Here is a 22,559-nt window from a genome sequence, read left to right as displayed (position 1 = left end):
GCTAAATGGCTTTGCATAGATTTAGCAACTCAAGACTAGGCATCCATGAGGCTCTGCGGGCCATCAACAGCAGGAGAATCTGTAACCTCATGGCCCATAATATCCCCCACTCAAACATTACCATCAAGCAGGGGGTCAACCTTGGTTCAATGGAGAGTGCAGGAGAGCATGCCAGCAGCAGTTTCAATACTCCCCACTTGCCTGAATGAGTGCAGCCCCAACATTCAAGAAGCTTGACATCACCCAGGACAAAGCAGCCCACTAGATTGGCACTACATCCACAAGCTTCCATTCACTCCACTACAGACGCTCAGTAGTACCAATGCGTATTATCTACAAGATGCACTGCAGAAATCCAAAGATGCTCAAACAGTACCTTCCAAACACATGACTACTCCATCTGAAAGGGCAAGGGCTGCAGATATATAGGAGCACCACCATCTCTAAGCTCCCTTCAAAACATTCACCATCCTGACTTGAAAAAATGGTGGGTCAACCTACAGCAGGAGAACTCCAGCAGTTCAAGGCAGCAGCTCATCACCACATTCAAGGGCAACTTGGGATGGGCAAGAAATGCTGGCCAGCCTGTGACACCCACATACCACAAATGAATAGAGAGAAAAAAACAAGTGTTTTGGAGATTAATGGGATTAAAGTTCTACTATGTGGTTAAAAATCCTTGAACGTGTATTACAAGTAATTGTTTGGTTTCGTACATTTTATCATTAATTCCTTGGTTAGTAAACGTTGGTTTGATTGTTGAAGCAAATCTGCAGCATTACATGCTTATGTTTCAGTAAGAAAGCACTTTGTTAAAACCAAAGCAAATAAAAGCATGATCTATTAAGACAGTATCTGTCTGGGATCTGACATGTCCAATAACAAAACCACTGGGGATCATAACAGTAATGAAATATTATAATCCATAGCTGGAATGAACTATAAATTAGCATGGCTGCAAATATTACAATTCTTTCATGGAAAGTACTACTAAAATACATTTGCTTTTTTGGATGTAACAAACCTGAAATTAAGTTTTGTTTTATTTCTTACTGGAAATTTTGTATTCCCTTATTTGAAGTGACATTGCTCACCTTCTTCCCAGTTTTTTAGTGTAATCTCACAGCATGGTAGTGGAGCTCCAACACGACCAGTGGTGTAGTCAAATACTAAAATTAAAACATATATCAATTAAATGATTTTATAAATATTTGTGAAGATGTTATAATACATTATTAAGACAGCTAAATATGGACTCACTTTCCCAATCACTGTCCTCCACTGTCTTACACCCTTGGTGTTGGAATGAAAAAAAGTATTCACTTCTTAAACATGTTGTAAAATCCTGTGGTGATAACCTATATTTCAATAAAATCTATCCAAGTGTATTCAATTAATATTTTGCATATTTGAACTTTTAGAAAACGTTTTTGACAGTGAGTTTTGTTTTCCCCAAAAAGGTTAATGAAAATGTCATTTTCTAGTTTGTGCTTCAGTCCAAATCTTTCATGATGAAGCTGATGTGATAATTACGCAAATAATGTACAAATTATTGAAGGGTTTCCTGACAAAAGAAAACGTTTTTAGCAGAATCCAATTTGTTGTTTCGAAAAAAAACATCCACTATTCTTTCAGAGCATAGTGAGTAAGCAAGCACACATTTTACAAAATGAGTTAAAAATATTAATATTTTGTCTTAAGAGTATTTAGTCTTCAATTTACATTCTACATTTTTGCACCAAGTTCCTACACAACAGGGAAGGCATTTTTTCAGTAACTTCTGAAATGTACCATATGTTGACATAATTACTCACATTTCATTACCAGTAACAAGAATGGAATCAAAACTCAAGCTTCTTTGGTTCTCCCCGTAACATAGCCCAGATATGCATCAAAACATGACACCTTTGCTCTTTGTAGGTTTAGCAAAATATAACGTGAAGGTGCCGGTGTTGGACTGGGATGGATAAAGTCAGAAGTCACATGACACCCATCTCATAGTCCAACTAGTTTATTTGAAACTTTTGAAGCACAGTACCTTCATCAGGTGCAGAGAGACAGCAGAGCACACAGATCTAGAGTTTATAGGCAGAAAGATCGAGAGGAGAGCCTTGTGCATACACAGGATCTGCTCAGATGAGGGGGAACATGACAGACACCTGGAGACATTGAAGGACACCCTCAACAACAGGATACGATGCTCAATTCATCTACTACCATTTCCGACAGGCCACAGCAAAAAATCACAACGACCTCCTCGGAAGAAAGAGGCAGGATATGACTAATAGAGTACCCTTTGTCATCCACTACTTGCCTTTAGTGTAGAAACTATATGTCATGTTCTTCGCAGCCTTCAACATGCCATCGATGGCAATGAGCATCGTACCAAGATCTTCCCTACACCTCTGCTTTTCACCTTCAAACAAGTGCCAAACCTTGAACAGGCTACTGCTTGCAGCAAACTACCCAGCCTTTGGGACAAGATCAACCGCAACACCACACCACCCTGCCATGGCAACCTTTGCTAGACATGTCAGGTCATCTACATGGATACCAGATGGGAACACCACCCACCACACACACAGCAGACACTCATGTGACTTGGCCAATGTTGTCTCTCTCATACGCTGCAGGCAAGGCTGCTCCAAGGCACAGTATATTGGTGAAACCATGCAGTTGCTATGGCAATGGATGAATGGAAACTGCGCAGCAATTGCTAGAGAGCAATGCTCCCTCTCAGTCAGGGAGTACTTCAGTGGTCAAAGGCAATCAGACTGATCTTTGGGCAGGTGTCCTCCAAGATGGATTTGAGATACACAACAATGCAGAATTGCCAAGCAGAGACATAAAGCCAAGTTCTGTGCACATGAAAACGGCCTCAACCCTGATCTTGCGTTCATGCCATGCCACAGGTGACCCCACCATACTGTTCTGTATCTGCAAAATCTTCCTTACTGTACTGTTTTGACAGCATCACCTTAAAATATTGTTATGGTCACTCCACCCTAATTAATTTGTACAGTTTTGAATCTGGCATGATTCCAGTCAGAGGCATACAGCACAGAAACAGACCCTTCAGTCCAAACAGTCCATGCTGAACATAATCCCAAACTAAACCAGTCTCACTTGCCTGCTCCTGGCCCATATCCCTCCAAACCTTTCCTGTTCATGTATTTATCCAAATGTCTTTTAAACAGACATCTGCAGGAATTTCCAAGTTGTGCAACTTGTCAAGAAATCAATGTTTCTCTGTCACATGAATTGAAGATATTTAAGTTAGTAGGAAAATTCTCATACAATCTTAAATTTTTTTTTGTCTTTATGTTTATTTGCCTGGAGCTGAAGTGCCAACAGCTACAAACATTTATTCTCCAGCACCACCTTATTCATAGACTTTTGTAATTATCTCTCTGCCTCACTTAATCAGATTATAGGTCATCTGTTCACTGGTTATTCAGTTGTTGACATTTGACTCACCATCTAACATTCCTGATCACCTGTAGAAACTCATCTGACACTCCACTCACACCAATTGTATGATCTTCTGATCTCTCTGCCTATAAACTCTGGTCTGTGTGCTCTGCTCTCTCACTGCACCTGACGAAGGGGCTGTACTTCAAAACTTGTGTGATTTGAATGCAAAAAATTGAATGAAAAATGCTGGAAGGAAGATCTTCATGGAAACACCTCATTAGTGAACAAAATACATCCAATATCCAGATGTTCCTAACTATGCAAATCACTATTAGCACGAATATACACTGGACCAAATCCTTGCTGAAACAAAGCTTATCATTTAAACGCTTGGAACAAGTGGTTGCAAGTTCAGTTCGGATCTCTTCCTTTCAAGGAATTGTTATTAATCATAATATTGGAACCTCCTCTTCCAGCGAATTATTTAACTTTCCACCATGGTTCACGATTGGATGTGGCAAGGCTACAGAACTTGAACTTGATCATATTCATTGTGGGCACACCTGTTTATTATCTGCATATGCTGTTTGGGATGCAAGTAGTCCTGTGTTATAGTTTCACCAGGTTTACAACTTAGGTATGCCTGGTGTTAATCCAGGCATGTGGTCATGCACTCTTTACTGAACCAGAGTTATCCTCCTGGCTAGATAGTAAATGATAGAGTGGGAGGTATGCAGGTGAAGAGGGTGCAGGTTATGTTTGAGTATCCTAAAAGTGATAAGCATTAATGCATCATGAATACCCAGAATTGAGATGCTATATCTGTTCAAAATCTATCTCATTAAATACAGTAAAACTGCCACACAACACGACGTGTGGACAGGATAATGATCCTCCACCAGGACAGTACAGTGGTCACTTTTACCAATACTTTCATAAACAGGTGAATTAACAGGAGTGGCAGACAGATGGAGATGAGATGTTCTTTCCACTTGTTGGTTTCATTATCATCCAATGCTGAGTCAATCTAGCAGCTATGTCCTTTAGGACTGAACAAACTCAGTCAGTCTTGATCCTACCAAGCATTCTTGGTAAAGAACACTAAAGCACTTCGTATATTGTGCCCATGCCACTCTCAGTGCTTCTTCCTAGTATTTAGCATACAGAAATATTAATTCACCAACCGAGGCAGGTAACCACTATGTGATACAAATTTTCCTTGCCAATGCTTGACACGGCCATGAGACTTTATGCGGTTTGCAATCAATATTGAGGACTCCCTCCCATTTGATTATTACTGTACCGCCAACTCTGCTGAGTCTAATGGGACAGCTCATACTTGGGAATGGAGTTGGTTGTATCTCTGACATTGTCAGCAAGTTATGATTTTGAGACAATGACTTTTTGAGGTTAGTGTTCGACCAGTCTGAGACACAGAGCTTCCAATATAAAACTAGGCCCCAGCTGTCGGAAGGGCAACTTTGCAGCATCAACAGAGCTAAGTTTGCCACTCTTGTTTCAGGTATGCAAGTCAATGATGTTGTGTCATATTTCATTCCATTTTTGGAAACTTTTAAGTTGTTTGCTAGGCCATTTCAGAGAACAATTAAGAGTTGGCCACACTGATGTCTGTCCACAGGCATCAGTAGACCAAACCAGGTAGGGAAGGAAAATACAGAACTCAAAAAGGGCATTAGTGAACAAAACATTTTCTTTCACAATAATTAACAATGGCTTAAGGATCATTATTAGCCTTTGAATTGTAGATTATTTTGAATCCAAGTCTCACGATGTAACAGAGTGGAATTTGAGTCTGAATCTCCATTAATTATATGGGTCACTGCATTACTAGTTCAGCTTCAATACCACCAACACTATCAGCTCATTAGCTATCTTGGTTTCATTGTACTTTATTTTTAATGTTAAAAGCACACAAGCTTAGAGATGTTGAACAAAGCAGACAGCTCCAGGAAGGAAGGAAGGAAAGAAAGAATTTGTAAAGTAACTAACCATCACTAATCGTCCCTGCTCCACAAGTCTCTGTTAATCCATATCCTTGTCCAACAGGACAACAGAAGCAGATGTTCATGAAAGTTTGTGTAGATGGTGACAATGGAGCACCCCCACACAGAATAAGCCGAGTTTTTCCTCCTAATAATGAGCGTATTTTTCGGAAAATCAACCTATAGAAATAAAATATTAGAATTTCTTTCTTCAAGTCAAATGTTAGATTAGACATGAGCAACCAACAAACTACTCGTCAATTTAGAAGCAATAACAAAATAGAATAGAAAACTTTACCAGAAACAATAGAAACAACAGAAACCTTGTTGGCAACAGTAAAGCATGACAGGACAGTTGGGGATTAGATTTAAGACAATAGAAACTGGGGCAGAGGCAGAACATGTTTCTAATGAGTAAGCTTTAAGAATGATTTTGCAAATGAGGAACAATGAGTGCTAATGGTGATGTGCATAGTTAGGGACATCTGACGGAACCCAAACTGGGTGTCACTGAGTAGGTTATTGCTGAGCTTGAATGCACTGTTGATCGACATCTTCCATTATCCTATTCATGATCAAGAGTAGACTAATGGGGTGATAATTGGCCAGATTGGATTTGCCCTGCTTTTTACATACAGGATATACTTTGGTATCTACCCAACAATGTGGAAAATTGCCCAAGTACATCCTGTATGTAAAGAGCAGGACAAATCCAACCTGACCAATTACCGCTCAATCAGTAAAGTGATGGAAAGTGTCGCCAACAGTGCTATCAAGTAGCACCTGCTCAATTGCCTTGTTCAACTGTGAAATAACTTTGGATTCTTTACAACATAATTTTATTCAATATTTCAAAGCAAAGTTTTAGTTTGATGTGAATTTTTGAAGGAATAAGTCAACTAATTTATATTTTTTGCAGATCATATTTTATCCATGAGAAGACAGATGCAAACACTGTCTTTTGGGTGCGAGGAACGGACAGAATCCCAAGATAGTTCCATTTGGGATAACCCATCCACACATAGGTAAGAAGAGTTGGAAATGTAAATTGGATAGTTTTCTGCATTTGTAAACAATGGAAAATTTAGCAGCAATATCTGAACATTTAAAGACATATCTAGCACCACAATAATGACAAAGCTTTGATCTCAGAATGAGAATGTAGAAACTAGAAAATCAGTAATGGCCAAAATGTTGAACTTTTGCCTTGAATGGGGAAAGCTGGTATTTGTGAAGGGTACAGTGAAAAAGCCCAAAAAAAGCTCGTTTATTAGTTTTCTGATACCAAATGGATATATTTATGAGGTTTACCATCCTTCATGTTCTACATATTTTCTGAAGCTTATGAATTTGACTGGATGTTACTGCACTTGATGTTAAAACAAATCATCTGCAGAGAACTTAAATGAAAATGTATGCATAACTCATAATGATCAAGTCCTTGTAAATTTCCTGGGTGTTGCTGCGTGCTAACAGTTACAAGGCTGTGGTACTTATTTTACATATGTAACAGGTAACAAGACTACTGAAATCAGCATCTAAATTTATTGAATCGGTGTGGCTATCTGTAGCCTACTTGAATTCCTACACTTCTCTGGGATAGATTTCAGCTGAACCATATGGGACCAGTATCCTGGAGAATTGTTTAACTATGGCTTTAAACAAATTAGTGGGAGAAGGGTTCAATTGAAAGGAAGCTTAAAAAAAAATCAATAAGTAACAGAAAGCACAAGTGCAGAGTAATGAAGAGACAAATGATAATCAAAGTGTAACAGAAAGGGATAGAAAACACAAGCCTGCCTCTCTATTTGAATGCAAACAGTTTTTCTAACAAGGCAGGTGGGCTGATGGCAAAAATAGCAATGAATAAACATAACTTGATAGGTATTACAGAGACATGATTGCAAGTTGACGACAACTGGAAACTTAACACTCAGAAATGCATTCCATTTTTGGAAGTGTAGACACAAGTGGGGATGGTGGGATGTCATTGTTATTAGTATCACTGCAATGGTGAATAGTGAAAAAGATGCAATAAATCATGATGTGAAATCAGTTTGGGTGGAAATAAAGAATAGCAAACACTAGGCAAAGTAAAAACAGGAAAGCTGTTCCCGATGACCAGGCAGTCATGAAACAGGGGTCACACTAAGAATATGGGTAGGCCATTTAGGACTAAGTATAAGTTTCTTCATCCAAAGAATGGAGAGCTTGTGGAATTATCTGCCACAGAAAGTAGTTGAAGACAAAATACAATGTTATCAAGGAACAGTTATATTTGGTTCTTATGGCTAGAAGGGATCAAAGACAATGAGATTAAAGTTGGAACAGTGTATGGAGTTGAATGATCAATCATGATCATGCTGAATGGTGGAGCAGGCTCAAAAGAACTGAATGGCTCAATTTTGCTCCTATTTTCAGCATTTCTATTAACTACACACATTCCTGGATAAAGAGGTTGATTTAGGTTGAATGAATAAATAGGTTGAGTAGTGATTAATCAGTGTTTAGAAGAATGAGTTATAATCTTATTGAAAGAATACAAGATTTTGAGATGCTTGACAAGGTGATGTTGAAAAGATATTTCACTCAATCAGGGGAATCTTGAACTAACAGATTTAGTTATGGTGCAAGAGGGCACTCGTTAAGTTATGAAGGAGTGACTTCTCAGACAGCACTGAACATCTGGAATTCTCTATCCCTATTTATTCTTGATTGTCTATATCTTTATTCTCTCTAAGACATGATTATTTTTATACGTAATATTACAGAATAACTGATATACATTTGTTAATATAAAGTAACTTAGATCATTTATATCCTACCAATCACAAATAGGCGTGCTACAACCCAAGGACATCTGTTCCATTTTGTAATTGTAGGCAACAACAAAGAGAGTCCGCTGTATACTATTCATGTCTTCCACTTTGGTCACAATATTCTTATAAATGCGATCCATAATTTCCTGTTGGCACACAAATTAAAAAGCAATTATTTTAGAAATTGTTTTCTATTTCAAATTGTTCATTGTTTTATTCTTAGTATTCGACAAAAATAACCTTTTTTGGATGGAGGTTGATTCTAAATTCTTCAGCTAACAAGGCACAAGGAAAAAGGTTTTCCAAGTCAGCTTAATCGGGTGAATAGGGTCAGAAAAATAATTGACAGTCAGTATAGCATCATCAAATCTCCTTTTCAGACAATAACCATTGCACAGCTGCCAAGCTTATTGGAAGAGTGAATACCAATCTGCCCATCTAATCTGGTATCTTGAATTCAGTTAGCATTTGGCATTAGAAGATCCTTTGCAAAGGAACCTGCACAATTACTCTCAGAATCTGACAACATAAATCCCAGAGTAATTGCAAAAAATTCCTAATGAATAGTTCAAGCAGTTTAGGAATTAAAACTCCCTTCTAAATAAATTGCCTTTTGCAAAATTCACAAACTGATCTGCTACAAACGCTTGGTATAAATGGCAAAGCCCACCTCTATCTTGTTAATGACCAGGGGCTATAAAGTTAGCCGGCATCCTTTATCCTAGAAAGATGACCTTTCCTTTTGGAAATATAAACCAACTAGACAGTTTTAGAAACTCCAGCTACAATCAAAATTGACATTTGAATCTAATTTATACGTGTAACATGTCCATTAATCAAGTTAGGTTTCTAAATGAAACCATAAAATAAATAACATTTAATCCAGCACATACTGTGAAAACCTAGCTGACAGCTAACCAAACAGCCACTTCAGGAAATATTTGAGTGCAGTTAATAAGCTAAAATCATTCAACAATTGAGGGGTGGTGAATGGGTTACAACCTTATAAAAGCAGGGTTAAAAGGCTTCAAAGCTGAGCTCTGAAGGGGCGGGGGGGGGGGGGGTCACTGGACTTGAACTGTTAAGTGATTTCTCTTCATTGATGCTGCCTGACTTGAGGTTTTTCAAGCAATTTCTTTTTTACACCAAGAAGGGAAAATCCTTATTACAAAGTTAACTACAAATTGCTATATTAAGAACTGCAATTTCTTTTTGTTCAAACAAAATAATGTAATAAACTTTCATCACAATTTGAGAAATTGGGATCTGAAGTGGAAGTAAATGTGTTCTTGGTACTCATTGCATTGATGGTCTGAATTTTTTAAAAAAGTAATTTGGAACTGTAAGTGAAAGACAGCCACTCGTAGGTATCACATGACTTAAGGTAAATGACTTATTGAGCTCCCGGGCAGACAATTGCTGCTTAGTACTGACTTGAGTTCAATAAGCAAAGAAGGGAAGGCTATGGTTTAGGCTAAATTCAGGAGAAATGATTCATAGCAGAAGGGCAGTTTAGTTTCTGGGAGCTTCATGGCCAACAGAGCAGGGAAGAAGTCTTAAGATGTTTTCACAGTGTCAAATAGTCAGTCAGTCATCTGAGCAGAGTCAGTGAGTTAAGTTTCTCAGGGAGAAGAGAGAATCACATCTGGTGAATGTTCAGAAAGTTGCCCAAAGGAAATGCTTACGCCCTCATCACTTTAGAAAGGAATTTTTGAAGTGACGATAGAAAGGATACTTCACTGGGGTTAAATGTCTGTGAGTGATATTTCTAGGAAAAGGAGGTTAATTTTTTTCTGCTCGTTATAAGTTCTTTCCAAATGGTCTTATTTATACATAACTTACTTTTTTGTTTGTGTAATTAGCCTATTTGTTTTTATTAAAAATCCATTTGCAGCTTCTTATGAATATGTTCAGTGACTGACCATCACAGTAATCAAACTGCAAAAGTGAAAACATTCGTCTATCAGGCCAGGTTTCATTCTGGAATCTATTTTATCTGGTATTACCATCAACTGGGACTATAGTAAAACTATGTAATAACTGAATGAAAAGGTTATTAAGTATTTTTCCATCCTTACTTGTGCATTTTTGTTCCAACATTAAAAACTCATAGCTGAAAGAAAATGAGTTTTACACAGGTACAGGATATACGCTTTGCTCTCCTCAATTTGGACTACTTCTGCACTCCCTCCTCCAGCCTTTTGACTCTCCTACCCACCAACTCTGAGCAATGATGGTCATTGGTACTCTGTCCTTAAAAAAGACAGGCTTTGCTGGCCACATATGATCTCACCTTCAAAACCCTTTCTCAAACTCTTTTCTGGCCACCCTCTTATGTCTAATTAGCCCTTCTGAAATACTAAGATTGCAACATAACTGCATCATAAAACACTCCCAATCTGAGGCAGAATGAAATGATATGACACTTCATGAAAGATGTACCCTCACACTGCTTTAAATTTAACAGCACAGTGCAGTGTCATTCAGAGAAAAGAAAATGAATGCATAGAGTTATCCTTGAACCCAACGATAATCTTAATCATTGACTTGTGGACACCATTATCCACATGCAAATATCTCTCACAAAAAGAACATTGATTCTGCCCAGTCTAAGTAACAGATCTGAATGAAACTGATAGGATAACACTAATGGACTTTTTGGATTAAGCATTATGAACTCAAGCAGCGATTATAATGAAAACATCTGTTGAGTTATGAGTATGTTTTGCAACAACTTGCTTTGGACATGTCCAATATCTAAAACTTACCGGTACAGCTGCCAATAGCGATGGTTTAAGTACTGTTGTATCACCTTTGCTTCCTTTCTTGATTTTAGCAGACTACAAAACAGACAATGGTTATTTGTTCGATAAAAGAAAATATTATCCTTAAAAATCGAAAAGTGTACCTTTCACCACTTAGTTTGTGTATTTCAACCTTTATAAATACATTGAGGTTAATTGTTTCTATTTTTCAGTAGTACAAATTACTTAGCCACTAAACAATACCAAATCTTCTCTTAAATAGAACATAAAATGCTATTTTTCAAATTTTGAAGGTACAGATAAAAATCTTGTACATCTATGTTAGGTAGAACAATTCATAGGCTACTAATTAAAGAGTAAGTATGAATAAAATAGAAAATACATATTGCAGATAAATCAATGCAACATTTCACAACTACAGCCAGTTGAAATGTGATTTTAAAAATGAACGTATTGGTAAACCTTTACCTGGTCTGCCAAAGTCTGAGGGGAGGAGTAGCCAATACAACAGCCGCAAGCCATACAAAGAGTTTCCGCACTCAGCTCCAGTACATGTGCCAGGGGTAGGTAACCAATGTAGGTGTCCTTTGGTCTTCATAGGAAATATAAAAGCATGTTTTCAACAATTACACCTAATATGGGTCTTAGAAAAACATTTGAGATTGAACAGCTTTTGACGCAATTAATATAGAACATAAAACATAGAACAGTACAGCACAGAACAGGCCCTTCGGCCCACAATGTTGTGCCGACCATTGATCCTCATGTATGCACCCTCAAATTTCTGTGACCATATACATGTCCAGCAGTCTCTTAAATGACCCCAATGACCTTGCTTCCACAACTGCTGCTGGCAACGCATTCCATGCTCTCACAACTCTCTGCGTAAAGAACCTGCCTCTGACATCCCCTCTATACTTTCCACCAACCAGCTTAAAACTATGACCCCTCGTGCTAGCCATTTCTGCCCTGGGAAATAGTCTCTGGCTATCAACTCTATCTATGCCTCTCATTATCTTGTATACCTCAATTAGGTCCCCTCTCCTCCTCCTTTTCTCCAATGAAGAGAGACCGAGCTCAGTCAACCTCTCTTCATAAGATAAGCCCTCCAGTCCAGGTAGCATCCTGGTAAACCTCCTCTGAACCCTCTCCAAAGCATCCACATCTTTCCTATAATAGGGCACCCAGAACTGGACGCAGTATTCCAAGTGCGGTCTAACCAAAGTTTTATAGAGCTGCAACAAGATCTCACGACTCTTAAACTCAATCCCCCTGTTAATGAAAGCCAAAACACCATATGCTTTCTTAACAACCCTGTCCACTTGGGTGGCCATTTTAAGGGATCTATGTATCTGCACACCAAGATCCCTCTGTTCCTCCACGCTGCCAAGAATCCTATCCTTAATCCTGTACTCAGCTTTCAAATTCGACCTTCCAAAATGCATCACCTCGCATTTATCCAGGTTGAACTCCATCTGCCACCTCTCAGCCCATCTCTGCATCCTGTCAATGTCCCGCTGCAGCCTACAACAGCCCTCTACACTGTCAACGACAACTCCGACCTTTGTGTCGTCTGCAAACTTGCTGACCCATCCTTCAATTCCCTCGTCCAAGTCATTAATAAAAATTACAAACCGTAGAGGCCCAAGGACAGAGCCCTGTGGAACTCCACTCACCACTGACTTCCAGGCAGAATATTTTCCTTCTACTACCACTCGCTGTCTTCTGTTGGCCAGCCAATTCTGTATCCAAGCAGCTAAGTTCCCCTGTATCCCATTCCTCCTGACCTTCTGAATGAGCCTACCATGGGGAACCTTATCAAATGCCTTACTGAAGTCCATATACACCACATCCACAGCTCGACCCTCATCAACTTTTCTAGTCACATCCTCAAAAAACTCGATAAGGTTTGTAAGGCATGACCTACCCTCACAAAGCCGTGTTGACTGTATTTGATCAAGCCATGCTCTTCCAGATGGTCATAAATCTTATCCCTCAGAATCCTTTCTAACACCTTGCAGACGACAGACGTGAGACTTACCGGTCTATAATTGCCGGGGATTTCCCTATTTCCTTTCTTGAAGAGAGGAATTACATTTGCCTCTCTCCAGTCCTCAGGTACGACTCCAGTGGAGAGCGAGGATGCAAAGATCTTCGCAAGTGGCGAAGCAATTGCATTTCTCGCTTCCCAAAGCAGCCGAGGACAAATCTGATCCGGGCCTGGCGACTTGTCAATCTTAATGTTTGATAAAATTTTCAGCACATCAGCTTCGTCTATCTCTATCCATTCCAGCATGCACACCTGCTCTTCAAAGGTTTCATTCACTACAAAGTTGGTTTCTTTCGTAAAGACAGAAGCAAAAAACTCATTTAGGGCTTCCCCTACCTCCTCAGGCTCCACACACAAGTTCCCTATGCTATCCCTGATCGGCCCTACTCTTTCTTTGACCATTCTCTTATTCCTCTTATTTCTCTTATTCAATATGTTGGCTGAATAACATTTGTCACTCAAAAGGTTGCATTCAAGCTCCATTAAAGCACAAAAACTCAGCCAATAGGTCAGTGTGAAAAAACTCCAGAGGCCAGTAACCCATCACCAAGTCACCATTTTTTTGCCACATGCATTGTTACTTCACACTGGTGCGGCTTCCTCAAAACCAGCTTTCAGACCGAATAAAACCTCTGACACTCCTGTTGATATCTGTCAGCCAGGGCCCCCTGCTTGGACCAGGTTAATAACCCTGAATAAGGAACTCATTCTATGATGTCCACCTGGATGACCTTGTTATAATCAGTACACACTGCAATATTAAGTAAACGTTTCACAGTCAACGTTTAAACCAAATTTTTCTCACATTCTCTGATATATTAAAAAAATCCCATGGTAATCTCAGAACAGTAGATTATTTACAACTTTGGCCAATATTTAACATATATTTCAAAAGTACATTTTAGCTATAAAACTCTTAAATGTCCTGAAGTTGCTGTAAGAGCTGCATAAAAGCAAATTATTGTCTATTGAGAAGAATTATCCCTTCTTGTTGATTTATCTTTGTAATCACATCATAATTCAGTATGAAAGAGTATTTTGGACTATCCACAAAGACTAAGTTGTACGTTCAGTATTTGATAGAGTGTGAAGCAATGCAACTCGGGTAAGAGTACAACCTGACTCTAGAGATAGCTAGAAGGTCTCTATCTTAGAAGAATTTAGAATTATACCACCTGAATTTGGTACCACAGAATTTGACTAAATTAATAACTTTTGGTTAATCAAATCAATTATTATCCAAATGCATTCAGTTTGGAACTATAAAGGAACCTTTGCTGAATCACCAAAAGTGGAAGTATTAGACTATACATGGTCCCAAACAGGTAAAGATGTGGTAGGGTTATTTTGAAATAACACTCATTTCACTTTGCTTTCAAATATCTAAATTTCATCTTTTTTCAATTTACTAAAGTCATTTAAAAATTACAGTTCATATCAGTATATGCGTTGTACCCTTTATAAAAGTTTTAAAAATGCTTGATAATTATTTATATGCAGTTCACAATAGTTTCCCAATGCGAGAAAGTAAAACTTGCCTGTTAAATCATTAATTATACATACCCCAAGTCAGGAACTCTAGAACACATTCCTGCTATTCCAGCAATGAGGTTGCTGTGTGAAATCATCACTCCTTTTGGTAAGCCTGTAGATCCACTTGTGTACATTATTACAGCGACATCTAAAGATGTAGGCTTGGTCCGTGTTCTATTCACTATGATGGAAAAATAACCAATTCTTGAATTTATAAATAAGATGAAAATAAAGTACTCTTGATCTAGTTAGACTTTCACCAGCACGACAAACATTGTTTCCTTTACGAATCATTTCACAGATTCAAAACTAACTCATTTAGTAATATCTCCTGCATACAAGCTTTCTTGTAGATGACTTGTAATACAGCAATAAAGGACCTTTGGGAATACTCAAGATATTATTTTAAACAATTCAACAACTTTGAAAGCATCAAATTCCCATGAAAACATTAGTCTTTTTAAAGATGCCTTTAAGAAAAATGAGAGTATACTATGGAACCTATTATAAAGAACTGAATAATTTAAAATAATTGTAGGATTAGCCAATGTCAAGATAATTTACAACAGGGAAATCATGCTTGGCAAACCAATTAGGATTTTTTTTGAGGATGTAACTAGAAGCATGGGATAGGGCCATAGTTGTTCACCATCTATATTAATGATTTCAATTTGGAAATTAACTGCAATGTTTCCAAGGCAACTGACAACACAAACTAGGTGGAAATAGGGAGTCATAAGAGGGATGAAAAGCAGCTTTAAAGGGGAATTAGATAGGCTGATTGATTGATTGAAGGCAGATGGAATATAATGTGGAAAAATGTTAAGTTATGAACTTTGAATGAAATTATACCACCTGAATCCTGTACCACAGAATCTGACTAAATTAATAACTTTTGTTTAATCAAACCAATTGTTATCCAATGTATTCAGATTGGAGCGGTAAGGAATCCCTTGTTGAATAAACAAAAGTGAAAGTATTAGACTACACATGATCCCAAACAGTTTTCTTAAGTGATGAAATCGGCAAGTGTAGATGTCCAAAAGGGCATGGGCATCCATATTTCAGAGTCACTAAAGGTAGAGTGCAAGTGCAGCAAGAAATTAGGAAAGCAAACGGACATCAGCCTTTATTCCTAAAAGGATCTGAGTGCAGCAATGAGGATCTCTCTTGCTGCAACTATATAGAGCCTTGGTGAGACCACACCTAGGTTAGCATTCAGAGTTTATGGTCTCCTTACTTAAGGAGGATACACTAGCCACAGACAGTGTGCAACAAAGTTCAACAGGCAGATTCCTTGGATGGCAGAATTATCAAAAGAGGAGAGAGATTGAAGTGACTAGGCACATATTTTCTTGGGTTCAGGAGAATGAGAAGTTATTTAATTAAACATGCAGAACTGTTACAATGGTATAAAGGATGTTTTCAATAGCTGGGAGTGGGAGGTCTAGAATTAGGGACATTATAGTGATTAGCACAGAGGTAAGGAAAGATTTCTGCACTCTGGATGATACATCTTTGGTAGTCTCTACAGCATTCTGGGGTACAGAATAAGTCATGGAGTGCGCTCAAGAGGGAAGGCTTACAAATATTAAGGATATCAAGGGATATGGAGGCAGTGCAGGAATAGAGTGTTTAGGGTGATCGGTCATAATCTGAATGGCAGAACAGATTCAATACCAAATGGCACAGTCCTGCTCCAATTTTACACGTTCTTAATTTGGCCAGTTGTAGAGGATGAAACTGAATCTGAAGCAAAAACACTGGAGCATTAAACATAGAACAGAGAACATTACAACACAGTACAGGCCCTTCGGCCCTTGATGTTGTGCCGACCTGTCATACCGATCTCAAGCCCATCTAACCTACACTACTCCATGTGCGTCCATATGCTTGTCCAATGACGACTTAAATGTACCTAAAGTTGGCAAATCTACTACCGTTGCAGGCAAAGCGTTCCATTCCCTTACTACTCTGAGTAAAGAAACTACCTCTGACATCTGTCCTATATCTTTCACCCCTCAATTTAAAGCTATGCCCCCTCGTGCTCGCCGTCACCATCCTAGGAAAAAGGCTCTCCCTATCCACCCTATCTAACCCTCTGATTATTGTATATGTTTCAATTAAGTCACCCTCAACCTTCTTCTCTCTAACGAAAACAGCCTCCAGTCCCTCAGCCTTTCCTCTTAAGACCTTCCCTCCATACCAGGCAACATCCTAGTAAATCTCCTCTGCACCCTTTCCAAAGCTTCCACACCCTTCTTATAATGCAGTGACCAGAACTGTACGCAATACTCCAAGTGCGGCCGCACCAGAGTTTTGTACAGCTTCACCATAACCTCTTGGTTCCGGAACTCGATCCCTCTATTAATAAAAGCTAAAACACCGTAATGCCTTCTTAACAGCCCTGTCAACCTGGGTGGCAACTTTCAAGGATGTGTGTACATGGACACCGAGATCTCTCTGCTCATCTACACTGCTAAGAATCTTACCATTAGCCCTGTACTTTGCCTTCCGGTTACTCCTACCAAAGTGCATTCAAAAAAAAGAGTCAAAAAGAAACCTCGATCATTCTGTCCTGAGCGAGAATGTCAACTCAAATCTGTGAATCTATGGTCTCCAAGGAATGGATCGAGAATGCGATCAGAGATAATGGGAACTGCAGATGCTGAAGAATTCGAGATACCAAAGTGTAGAGTCGGACGAACACAGCCAGCCAAGCAGCATCCTAGGAGCACAAAAGCTGATGTTTCGGGCCTAGACCCTTCATCAGAAAAAGGGGGACGGGGAGAAGATTCTGAAATAAATAAGGAAAGAGGGGGAGGCAGATCGGGGAGAAGATAGTGGACAGGAGGGTATAGGTGGGGAGGTAGGGAGGGGATAGGTCAGTCCGGGGACCACGGACAGGTCAAGACGGTGGGATGAGGTTAGTAGGTAGGAAATGGAGGTGCAGCTTGAGGTAGGAGGGGGGGATAGGTGAGAGAAAGAACAAGTTAGGGAGGCAGGGACGAGCTGGGCTGGTTTTGGGATGCAGTGGGGGGAGGGGAGATTTTGAAGCTGGTGAAATCCACATTGATACCATTGGGCTGCAGGGTTCCCAAGCGGAATATCGGTTGCTGTTCCTGCAACCTACAGATGGCATCATTATGGCATGGCAGGAGGCCCTGGATGGACATGTCATCTAAGAAATGGGAGAGGGGAGTTAAAATGGTTCTCGACTGGGAGGTGCAGTTGTTTATTGTAAACTGAACGTAGGTGTTCAGCAAAGCAGTCCCCAAGCCTCCGCTTGGGTTCCCCAATGTAGAGGTAGCCACAACGGCTACAGGGGATGCGACGTACGACACTGGCAGACGTGCAGGTGAACATCTGCTTGATGTGGAAAGTCATCTTGGGGCCTGGAGGGTGAGGGAGGTGGTGTGGGGCTAAGTGTAGCACTTCCTGCGGTTGCTCTAAGGAATGGAGGAGGGAGTTAAAATGGTTTGCGACTGGGAGGTTCCACAATTTATTATCATGGATCAAGATTGCAGTGGCTTGTTTCAAATAGGAAGCACGCACCTGAGAAATCAGTGCCCAAAAGAAATAAAAAGCCATCACTGTTTACAAGTAAGGTGTCACTTTGTTTCATCTGTACCATTTAATAAAGAAACCTCAACTGCTTTAAGATAAAGGGCTGAAACAAATGTAGCAAAAATATTATTGACTTAAAGTGAAAGATAGAGCAACAAAATATAACAGCAGCCAGAATCAAGCCATATCATTGAATTTATTGCTGTTCCACAACCATAGTTGTTTTCTACAGACATTACCAGGCTAAACTGTTGCATAAAATTCACAACAATTCTGTGCACATTATTTTAAAGGACTGTAGCTTTCTAAAACTTTTAAGCACAAAGCCCCACAATCTAACTAGTAATTGTAATTAACTCCAGATGTGCTAGGTCTCCACTAAATGGAATTGCCCTTTATTCACATGCCCTTGAGGCAGCAGTGGATACACCAGAAGGAAAACAAGGCATGGGAATTTGATTTATAAAGCAAAAGGGACAAAATAAAAAAAGTAATTCATTCGGGTTCTTCTTCTGAAATACATATTGACATTTAGTGAAAATAAAGAAGTGCAACATTCAGTTTTCTTCTGCTGAGAAGTGATTTAAGACAGACGTTTCACTTTTCAGTACTATAGCTGTAATGAAAAAGCTAGTAGACTGTACCATGGCACACAGTCAAATAAGCAAAACTTGTCATTCTTACTACAGCTTCCCACTGACAAGAAAAATATTCTCACAGAAACTACAAATTGATAGTCAGTATTTCTCATGATTTGTTTTGTAAAACAAATCAGCTGCCCAATGTATATCAAATGTGTTAAACCAGCCATCTTCATTTTTGGACCAGGGGTATTCAAATCTAGGCAAACCAAACACTTTGTTAAAAACTTGCTGGCTCAGATTTTCAAAAGATGAGGAGTATGCCAAGTCAGGAATATCCTGTGATCTGTCTCCATTCAGCAGAAACCTTCCTGCTGTACCTTCAGGAAAATAAACCATCAGCTTCTCGAGGTAGGCCTGGGGTGGCAATGGAGGGTGCTCATGCATGTGTTGTGCGCATGCCGGGGGTAGTGAAGCCAGAAATCCTACCTTTATTCCCAGTGGAACGTCAGCCCACTTGGCATTTATGACTTTGAACGCTCAGGCCCTCACCAAGGCCCCCACCTGACCCCTTGAGATCTCTAATCTCCTATGCCCTATCCATTCTCATTCATCCACTGTGCGTGAAGAACAAAGCCAATTAACCACATAATAACACTACCAATAGTTTGAAAAGCTCATGAGAAAAACTCAGCCAATCTGAAATACCTTTGAAAAACATTGACAGTTTTATGAGCAAATAAATAAGGCAATCGATCACAAGTAACGAAAGCCTTGTTGAGGAAACCTTCAATTCAATTCCCACCTCTTAATCTTGTTGAAAAAAAGCTTCAAGACGACTGACCAGGTTCTACATGCTTAAAAACATACAAAATAGTCTCCTTGGAGCAGCAAAAACAGAATTCTGCTGAGCTGAATTCATTAGTTATTCTTATAGCTCAGCTAAGAATTCATGTAGACATCATCTGGGAAGAAACTGATATCTGACCAGCTAATCAAACTGCTTAAGCTGATACACTTGCCAGATGATAACAAGAAAAATACTTGGCTGTGCTCTAAAAGTAGCATTATCTGATCTTTCTCGGAAGTTTTCCAATATTGTCCAAACACACAGGTATCAAGAACATACTGTAGTTTTCTCTACCTGTCTTCCATTGCTTGTTTTTGACAACTTTGAGAAGGTAAGAGCGATGTTTTTCAAAGGGAATGCTGAATATCTACTTTTGCTTGATTCCTGTCCTGAGACAAAGGTTTCCTTATGGTTCATGACTTTTTCACATATTGTAAAGCACTTCTCCTAACAAAACAGGCTTGACTTAATCAAAATTACAGGAGATTTTAAATGCTTCCACCCACAATAGAACTTGTCAGGGCAAGAATGCTGCATGTAGGCATGCATCTGCATTCTTTTCTCATAATGATGCAGCAGACGCTTTGAAAATAGTGGGCTCGATCTGATTCTAAGATCTTTCACCTGCACCCAACTCAAGAGAGGCGAGAAAACACAGATCCTTGTGTCTGTCAGCATCAACGCAATAGGTTTGGAAACCATTATGCAATCTGAACCCACTTCCATTGTTACCACAAAACTTTCAATTTAATTGAAGCCAGCATTAGTTAACCAGTGTCACTCAGAACTTTATTCCTGTAATTAATACACATTGAAAATTCTTTGACCATGCATCTAATTAGGAATGCCAGCAAAGAAACAAATCCTATTCCTCCTCATAGTTGCCCTCATCATTGAGATATCCCAATGCTCCTTACTAATGAAATTATGTATAGCAAGTCTGAATATTTCATCCTGTTTACCAACTGCCAATATATTGCATTAACAAACAAGTTCAGAAATGCTGTTAAATCTAAAATAAAGAAAATAGAGAAAATATACAGCAGGCATAAGTCTAAAATCAAAACCTTAATATTTCAGTTAGAAATGTATTCAAAACCTTAAGGATGTTAAGAGATTCAATCATAAAATGTCAAACATTACTTTTTCAGAAGCTGACAGATCTCTGCTTATTTCCAGCATTTTTGCTTTTGTATTAGATGGATTAAAAAAAAGCTTTATAAGCAGTGTTACTCTGCATTTAGATACATAAACACAAAGTCCACAAATAAAAATGAAGAAATAAGAAAGTAGATTACACACAATTTTCTGGTTTTGCCCCCAGTGCTTCCACTGCTGCCATGTTGTGAACCATGATGCCACGGGGATATTCAGACCATGCTGTCGGTTTATCATCAACGATTATGATATGCTGCAGTTTTGGAACATTAATTAAGATTTCCTGTGAAACAGAAATGGGAAAGAATGAAAGGTCCAAGGTGATTCCCGGTCCATCACTTCAAATATCTGCATTGAAATTTATTTGGGTGAAAATTGGTATTCCCTCTTTCAACATATCCTTATAGTTATTTTTGTCAATCTTGGGTAATGTGATGAGACAATGACAAAACTTCAAATAATATCTATAGATACATAACACTATGAATCTGAGGTTATGTTGAGGGTGTACAATGTACTAATCAAATCATACTTGCAATACAATATTTGGCTCTTGCCCTGCCACAAAAGGCACCAGGGAACTGCTGTGCATAACCGGATTGTTCTAACAAAGTTTGAAAATCCTCTGCTTAAGATAGTAACAGACTATTTTGTTGTAGCATATAAAATATTTGATTGCATTAGGCAAGGTTAATCTTGGCTACTATTCATAGTAATACAGGGTTTTAAAAAAAAGGATACAGCAGTTGCTAAAAGCATAACTAACAAAGGCATTTAGCCACCAAATTAATAATAGTCAAAAACTATTCAAATAATCTCTTGTGCACTATAACATTTTTTTCCCCATTCTTACATATAATATGAAGTCGCGAGTAAGGGTGGCATCGGCTTCACCATCTCTCACTGAACTTAAATTTTAAGATTTGTAGCTTGGGTTATGAATGAGATTGTAGACATGCTTGCCCAGCGAGTGGGTTTGGTTCAAACATTTTTGTCACCCTGCTAGGTAACATTATAACGTTTCTCTGGTGACGTGTTGGTGTTCTGTCCCCCTGGTTATTTATATGCCTCACTTTGTTGGGGTGGTTAGTATCATTTCCAGTTCTGTTTCTCAGTGGTTCGTGCATAGGGTTTACTAAGACATATAAATAACAAGTGGGAAAGAACACCAACACTTCACACTGACAATGTTACCAAGCAGGGTGATGAAACGTTTGCAAGCAAACCCACTGGCTCAGCGAGCATGTCTACAACCTAAGTGAACTTACAGGCACTCTAGGCCATTTCAAGGAGAACAGTTTGAACTCAACCACATTCTGGATGTGAGTTTGCTCGCTGAGCTGCAAGGTTAGTTTTCAGACGTTTCGTCACCATTCTAGGTAACATCATCAGTGAGCCTCCAATGAAGCGCTGGTGTTATGTCCCGCTTTCTATTTATCTGGTTAGGTTTCCTTGGGTTGGTGATGTCATTTCCTGTTCTTTTTCTCAGGGGATGGTAGATTGGCTCCAAATCAATGTGTTTGTTGATGGAGTTCCGGTTGGAATGCCATGCTTCTAGGAATTCTCATGCGGGTCTCTGTTTGGCTTGTCCTAGGATGGATGTGTTATTCGAATCAAAGTGGTGTCCTTCCTCATCTGTATATATACATGTTACATACAGATGAGGAAGGACACCACTTTGATTCGAATAACACATCCATCCTAGGACAAGCCAAACAGAGACCCGCATGAGAATTCCTAGAAGCATGGCATTCCAACCGGAACTCCATCAACAAACACATTGATTTGGAGCCAATCTACTATCCCCTGAGAAAAAGAA

At 39.1% G+C, this 22,559-nt stretch overlaps 1 protein-coding gene across 3 annotated transcripts in view; it reads right to left on the bottom strand.

The window, feature by feature from the left end:
* acsl3a (acyl-CoA synthetase long chain family member 3a) overlaps window positions 1–22,559 on the bottom strand; it is a 107,902-nt gene that overhangs the window by 18,231 nt on the left and 67,112 nt on the right. For all 3 annotated transcript variants that reach the window (XM_059651043.1, XM_059651045.1, XM_059651044.1), the window contains 7 exons: window positions 20,885–21,023; window positions 14,615–14,765; window positions 11,470–11,593; window positions 11,005–11,076; window positions 8,243–8,382; window positions 5,425–5,597; window positions 1,095–1,169 (listed from right to left, as the gene is read on the bottom strand). In XM_059651043.1, coding sequence (XP_059507026.1) covers window positions 1,095–1,169; window positions 5,425–5,597; window positions 8,243–8,382; window positions 11,005–11,076; window positions 11,470–11,593; window positions 14,615–14,765; window positions 20,885–21,023 — 874 coding nt within the window. The remainder of the gene's footprint in view (window positions 1–1,094; window positions 1,170–5,424; window positions 5,598–8,242; window positions 8,383–11,004; window positions 11,077–11,469; window positions 11,594–14,614; window positions 14,766–20,884; window positions 21,024–22,559) is intronic.

Source organism: Stegostoma tigrinum, chromosome 14, assembly GCF_030684315.1.
Source record: "Stegostoma tigrinum isolate sSteTig4 chromosome 14, sSteTig4.hap1, whole genome shotgun sequence".
Classification (NCBI taxonomy): Eukaryota; Metazoa; Chordata; class Chondrichthyes; order Orectolobiformes; family Stegostomatidae; genus Stegostoma; species Stegostoma tigrinum.
This window is presented reverse-complemented; position numbering and strand designations above follow the sequence as displayed.